General features: G+C 56.0%; 1 protein-coding gene across 1 annotated transcript; it reads left to right on the plus strand.

Moving 5' to 3' along the window:
- The first annotated feature begins 1,896 nt into the window (after positions 1-1,896).
- Positions 1,897-6,390, plus strand: TUBB1 (tubulin beta 1 class VI). Its single transcript, XM_011366020.2, has 4 exons — positions 1,897-2,035; positions 4,211-4,319; positions 4,724-4,834; positions 4,951-6,390. The coding sequence occupies exons 1-4, from the start codon at positions 1,979-1,981 to the stop codon at positions 6,027-6,029; spliced, it is 1,356 nt and encodes a 451-aa protein (XP_011364322.1). The 5' UTR covers positions 1,897-1,978; the 3' UTR covers positions 6,030-6,390.
- Positions 6,391-7,086: the final 696 nt, after the last annotated feature.

Here is a 7,086-nt window from a genome sequence, read left to right on the forward strand (position 1 = left end):
AAAGACATTACCCAACCCACACAGTCTGCATTCAAACGTCTGCTGCTGTCCTAGCAGTGTCCCTTACAGTGACCTTTCTCTGGTCCAGGGCCCACCCAGGGTCATGCGGAGCTCTTCGGGGTCACGTGGCCCATGAGGTCGCTGGACGGTGTCAGTCAGGAGCTGTCCTGGTGCCGATCTCCAAGGGACAAGCCCTTCCCACCTCTGGCTTTCTCCTCTGGCACCCGGCTCAATTGCTGTGCTGTCCGGGTGAGCTTGTCTGGGAGTCAGTAGAGGCCATCCCCCGCTGTCCCCCGAAAGTCCTTCATTCCGACTTTCCTGCCTGTGTGGCTGACCTTGCGTCTCGGGACCCCCTGGGGCCTGTAGGCCTGAGGTCAGGAGGGCACCGGGTAGAGGCGGGCAGCCCCCGCAGCCCACACCGCCATCCGGTCAAGGGCCTGCCCGGGGACTCCAGGGCTGAGACCAGTTCCGTCCTGCCTTTGGATCCACATCCGGGGAGACGATGGTTTCTTCCTGAGCCAGCCAGCCCCACGGACAGCTCAGGGACCTCCGGGGCTGCCCGCACCGGTCTCCAGTCCCGAATCCCAGCTCCCCGTGCATGCCCGGCATATGGCAGGTCCCCGTTGGCAGCTGTTCAGTGAATGGGGCCCATCTTGGGGTGCCTGGCGAACGCAGGAGAGGCCGTGGGAAGCAGATGCTTGCGGGTGTGGCGCCCGTGTGCCGAGCCTTCGGGACTGAGACGTGGCTCAGCCTGCCAGGCACCCGCACCTCCGGGGCCCTGTGCCGCTGGCGGGGTGGGCTGCGGGCAGGACGCCTTCAAGAAGTGCGGCTGGGGGTCCTTTTGGCTCTCGAAGAACCCGTGGTCTGTGAAAGGAAACCAATGGCCAGCAAGAAGCCCCCAGCAACGGGGCAGAGCAAAGGGGACCAGTACCCAGGACCAGGAAGGATGCCAAGGGCACGGCCGGGCCTGGGCCCCAGCAGAAGGCTGTGCAGGGCAGCGACAGAGCAGCTGGGGACGAGCGGGGACTGTGGGGCGGGCGCGGCGAGCACGTGTGAGGTGCAGACAGGACGGCACGGGACAGGCCGTGGCCCTGAGGTCCGGCGCGCAGACGTCTTCCGTGTCCCGGTCTGCTCCCAGCACAGGCCCTGGGAGGACGAGTTTGGAGAGGGGACGGGGCGGCGTCTGAGGCCAGGCTGGCACAGGCCTTGGTGTGGTCCACGGAGCCTAGATTCATCTCTTGGTTTCTCACACTCCTGAGAATCACTTGTCGCCGTCACAATTTTGGCCAAGTTCAGAAAGGAAACTTTATCTTCTTACCAGTTTACTATTAACTAGTTATTTTTTTCTATCGACATCGAGGTATGCAACATAAAAACTGTCCACCCACGTCCCCCCAAAGTCACCTGGTGCCACCAGTGGCTTTCAGGCCACTCCTTAGGAAACGGGCTGAAGACAGGTCCTTAGGTGAGGGTGGGGAGATGTCCTGCTAGTTGTGTGACTGTGGTGAAGACTTGTCACGTTCTGGGATATCATGCATGGCCTCATCTGTCAAGTGATGGGTTTGGACAACAGGACTTCTAACGACATCAGTGGCTCAGACAGGGAAGCTCACTGGGGGTGGTCCCGGTCGGCTGTGACACCCCGTGCCTCACCAGCTGGGAGCCCAGGGCCCCCCACACCCGGTGGGGACCTCTGGGCACCGTGCGCAAAGGCAGCTTTGGGCCTTGAACTGGAGGAAATGACTGGGCATCTTCTTTATTGGGAGAGGAAAAAACCCCCATCGCCAGGATGATAGGCAGAGAGCAGAGAAGGGGGAGGACTGGGCCTCTGGGCTGGACACACCCTCGAGTCGCACTGGGAGGGTCAGCTGGTCCCATCACTGCAGACCAGAGTTGTACTGGGCTCACACCATTGAAGGGCGGCTGTTGCAGAGGCTGAGGGTCCCAGGGAGACCGTACACTTGGGCGCCAAGCAAGGATGCGTGAAATTGTGCACATTCAGATTGGCCAGTGTGGTAACCAGATCGGATCCAAGGTAAGGACAATCGGGTTACCGGTACTGGCTGTACCACGGCCATCGGTGCCGCCAGCTAAGAAAACACCCTGGGTTAGCAGGGAAGGCAATGGGCCTAGCAGACTGCATGCACTTGCTAAATGTTTGATTTATTTAAACAATGCCTTTAATCAGAGAGACACAAGACGTGGTAAAGGCTTAAAGGTTCATTTAATTCATATTAATTTCATCCCTGTGCATAATACATGTGCATAATACACGTTGACCATTTTTACTTTTTTTATGTTAAGCAATGAACTTTTCCTGTCTAAAAACAGTAATTTGTCTCAAAATAGTTTTCCAGTACTTGTTGGGAAACTTCTTACACTATATCACTATGATATCTTTCCCTCCCGTAGTTTGTTATAAAGTTAAAAAAGATCAGCTACTTTTCCACTTAATATGCAACAGAAAAGTAAAGAGGTAAACCTAAAAGTTTCGGGTACGGTAGTAGAAAGAATTAAATATACCTTCTGGAATATAAATGAGCTTTCGTCCCCCGGATGGCAGAGCTCAAGGGCCCCCACCCTCACTTTAAGATAACCAAGTGCTGAGTATAACAGTCACTTGATTGTTCTCACCGCTATTTTGAAATTACAAGCCTGAGCGATATTAAAACTGTCTTCGAAATTTTTTTTTAATTATAGTAAAACACACAGCATAAAATTTACCATCTTAACCATTTTTACGTGTATCGTTCAGTGTATCTTGCAAAGCTGAAACTCTGTCCCCACGAAACACTAACCCCCATTCCCCTCCCCCAGCCGTGACACCCACCTACTCTCTGTCTTTACGATCTTGACTCCTCGAGGGACCTCCTGCAAGCGAGATCACACAGTACTTGTCCTTTGTGCCTGGCTTGTTCCACTTAGCATAATGTTTTCAAGGTTTATCTCTGTGGTAGCAGGGGTCAGAATAGCCTTCCTTTTTTTCTGGCAGAATAATATTCCTTTGTGCGGATACATCACGTTTTATTTATCCATTCATTCCTGAATGGACTCTCGGATGGTTTCCAACTTTTGGCCATTGTGAATAACGCGACTCTGCAAAAAGTGAAGTCTTTGAATGCAGGTGCTTCCAACCAGGGGCAGAGAATGTTGCTGCTTGAAGAGAAGCCATCCTCCTCCCATGCCAGAGATAAGGCGTCAGCACTGACACTCGCAGAGAAGTCGAGGCTCTGCAGCTGGACGATAACACGGAGAGAGGACCGCGAGGCTGTGCGGGTCTCCACAGGGTCTGAGCTCTTACACCAGAACCGTGTGGCCTGCTGGTTAGAGCCCTGGCGACTACTTATTATGTGGGGCCGTAAGAAGTTTAAGTCCCACCTAGTTTGTGGTACCACAGAACAACTTTACTCTTCCGCAGCCTGGTGCTTTACTGTAGATGGACTTGTTGAGGAGAGCATGACCAGAGCCGTCATGTGCAAGGGCTGGCTGGACTTCACGGCCCTGTACTCGGTGCTTCTCCAGGGCAATGGCAAGAAGCCACCTCGGTTACTGTTTCCATGCCAGGAGCCTGGCTCACAGCTATGTTAATAAACACTGTATATGCGGTCAGGAGTGTAACCTGTTCCACGCAGTTACGAGAGCGAGCTGTGCATGATTTTGAACCGCGTGCCTCTCTGGTCGGTGAAGACGTACACTGCCTAAATCGTGCACAGATGCCATAAGGATGGGCCTTGGGAAAGCGGCATGAAAATCAATCTCCAAAGTGAAGGGAGACGACTGTGAAGTCAGAGGAGGTGTCTATGCTCACGTCACAGGATCTATGCTTGACTAGCGTGAAGCGCTCTCAGGTGAAGTTAGAGACGCACTGTCCGGTGTGAAAATCTAAAATGACAGCAGAAGTGTACACAGGGGCCGGGACCCGACAAGAGCAAAACCTAACCAAACAGTCTGTGTTGACTGACATCTCATTTGAGGGGATCGAGTAGGCATAAAATGCAGTCTTCACGTTCATGCTCAGCAGAGGCACAGTGAACTAATGTCACAGAGATGGCTTTTATGAAAAGGACCAAAAGGGGTATCTCGGGGTCAGTCAGGGGGACCCAGGGACGCGGCCTGGCTCATTTGCCCTTCTGCTTCACCTGCGAACTTGCTGGAGCCAAACGGCCTTTTTGGGGTCTCTCCCCACTTACCCTCCCCCTTCTGCTTGCAGTTCTGGGAGGTGATTGGTGAGGAGCATGGGATCGACCCAGTGGGCAGCTACGTTGGGGACTGTGCCCTGCAGCTGGAGAGGATCGGCGTGTACTACAACGAGGCCCATGGTAGGACGTGGGGCTCCGGGTCCAGGCGGAGCAACGAGGGACGAGGGCAGGGACTGGCCAGGAAGTCACTAAGTGGGGGTACATGTCTCGGCATGAGCAGGTTAGGCACCAACCCTCCTTTTTGGTTTTAAAGTGAAAACCAGAATTATTTCCAATAGGAGCAGAATCTCTGTTATTGGCAACAGAACAAAACAATGCTAGAAAAAGAAATGTTAAGCTATATTTTATAGGTTTGTGTGATTGTCGTTGGGGCCGATTATGGCTTCAAATCCTTCCACCAAAGACAGCTTCTAGAATGTTTATTTTTTATTTTTTTGGATCCAGTATCACAAGGTTCTACTGGATGAAACGTTAACTTCCAGGAGAGCAACAGCTTGCTGACTTCCTCCCGTTCCTCCACACAGGTAGGAAGTTCGTGCCGCGCGCCGTCCTCGTGGACCTGGAACCGGGGACCATGGACAGCATCCGGTCCAGCAGACTGGGGGCCCTCTTCCAACCGGACAGTTTCATCCACGGTAGGTTTTTCCGGAAGGCTCCACCGGGACGAGATGGGGATGCCCTCCCGGTGGCGCGCTTCCCTCCCGCCCCTCCCCCCACTCCGAGAAGGTGACAGGAGCCCCGTCTGCCACAGGCAACTCTGGGGCCGGCAACAACTGGGCCAAGGGCCACTACACGGAGGGCGCGGAGCTGCTGGAGCGCGTGCTGGACGTGGTGCGGGGCGAGGCCGAGGCCTGCGACTGTCTGCAGGGCTTCCAGCTGACCCACTCGCTGGGCGGCGGCACGGGCTCCGGGATGGGCACGCTGCTCATGAACAAGATCCGCGAGGAGTTCCCGGACCGCATCCTGAACGCCTTCAGCGTCATGCCGTCACCCAAGGTGTCGGACACGGTGGTGGAGCCCTACAACGCGGTGCTGTCCGTGCACCAGCTCATCCACAACGCCGACGCCTGCTTCTGCATCGACAACGAGGCCCTCTACGACATCTGCTTCCGCACCCTGCGGCTGGCCACGCCCACCTACAGCGACCTCAACCACCTGGTGTCCTTGACCATGAGCGGCATCACCACGTCGCTGCGCTTCCCGGGCCAGCTCAACGCCGACCTGCGCAAGCTGGCCGTGAACATGGTGCCCTTCCCGCGCCTGCACTTCTTCATGCCCGGCTTCGCCCCGCTCACCGCCCGCGGCAGCCAGCAGTACCGCGCCCTGTCGGTGGCCGAGCTCACCCAGCAGATGTTCGACGCCCGCAACGCCATGGCCGCCTGCGATCCGCGGCGCGGCCGCTACCTGACGGCCGCCTGCATCTTCCGGGGCAGGATGTCCACCAAGGAGGTGGACCAGCAGCTGCTGGCCGTGCAGACGAGGAACAGCAGCTGCTTCGTGGAGTGGATCCCAAACAACGTGAAGGTGGCCGTGTGCGACATCCCGCCCCCGGGACTGAACATGGCCGCCACCTTCATCGGCAACAACACGGCCATCCAGGAGCTGTTCAGCCGGGTCCGCGAGCACTTCTCGGCCATGTTCAGGAGGAAGGCCTTCGTGCACTGGTACACGGGCGAAGGGATGGACGTGCACGAGTTCGTGGAGGCCGAAGCCAACATCCACGACCTGGTGTCCGAGTACCAGCAATTTCAAGATGCCAGGGCGGTTCTCGGGGCGCACGAAGGGGCCGAGGCGGGGGCAGACGCGCAAGCGGAAAGTAGGGAACAGTAGCCGGGCGGGGAGCTGCGTGAGCGGCAGCTGCGGGACGCGGTGGCTCGCATCCTGGGCCGCAACCCCAGGCCCGCTCTGCTCGGCGCAGCGGGTTGACACCCACATGGCCACTGGTACCAGCTTTGACACAGAACTGCAGGGAGGGGGCCGGGCACGTAATGATAGGCGTTAGGGTCTTTGGCTGGCACTTACTAACACGAGCAGTTTGGTGTTCAACACACTCTACGAAGCCTTCTGATAGCAAAGCGCATCCCTTGGAAAGCACTGCCTTTGACGTTAGGCGGGTATTCAGCATTGGCACAGCAGTGCGGGCGTCAGGGCGACACGTAGCCGTGCGGGGGCCACGGCGGTTGACGCTAACTTGACGCTATTTAGCAGCGCCGAGGAGCACCCTGCCTCCTCGCCCCAGCTGGTCTCAGAAGCCAGGTCTGACCGGTGGGCGGGGAGCGGACTGTGTGGGCCCCGCACACAAGCCAGCGTGCCAGCGGGAAGGGAAAGGGGACGAAATACCCACCACAAAACTGACCCAAAACGCGACAAGCGCGACTCAGGAGCTGCAGTCCCCCCCTTTATTTCTGAATGGCTGGCCTCTGACACCCATGTTGGTATGCTTTCAGTTTCTTATCAGTGCCAGACTCCCGGAATTCATCAGTCGCCGTCCGTTGTCCTCGTCAAGGTCATTTTGAAATGCCCCTTTCACTTCCAGTGATCAGCTTCGGAGACGCTGCTGCTTCGGGAAGGGCACAGCGTACACTCGGCAACCGTTCAAATACAAGAAGCAAGCAGTGTCCTTCCCGGTTACAGAGGACATCATCTCATTAGGGAACGTTTACAGTTCAAATTAATTTGCGGAAGTTGCCATAAATGTTTGCATGATGACATAGCTTTAACCATTACACGATTTTAATCTGCTCACATTACAACAGGAGCAAATACACAAGAGTGTGATCAAATCATCCATAACTTCTTAATTACAGTTTACCTATTTCGGACATACAGCACCGCGGTCCCTCCCAGCACCATGAGGGTTTTAATGGCCTTCTAGAATTAGCACCGA

This window comes from Pteropus vampyrus, unplaced genomic scaffold (genome assembly GCF_000151845.1).
Source record: "Pteropus vampyrus isolate Shadow unplaced genomic scaffold, Pvam_2.0 Scaffold118, whole genome shotgun sequence".
In the NCBI taxonomy this organism is placed as follows: domain Eukaryota; kingdom Metazoa; phylum Chordata; class Mammalia; order Chiroptera; family Pteropodidae; genus Pteropus; species Pteropus vampyrus.

What these genes read in the sequence shown, in the direction of transcription:
- TUBB1 (XM_011366020.2), top strand. Translation starts at nt 1,979, where the DNA reads ATGCGTGAAATTGTGCACATTCAGATTGGCCAGTGTGGTAACCAGATC. An exon ending in GTAACCAGATCGGATCCAAG is followed by an intron (nt 2,036 to 4,210) that starts GTAAGGACAATC and finishes TTCTGCTTGCAG; the next exon opens with TTCTGGGAGGTGATTGGTGA. An exon ending in GTACTACAACGAGGCCCATG is followed by an intron (nt 4,320 to 4,723) that starts GTAGGACGTGGG and finishes TCCTCCACACAG; the next exon opens with GTAGGAAGTTCGTGCCGCGC.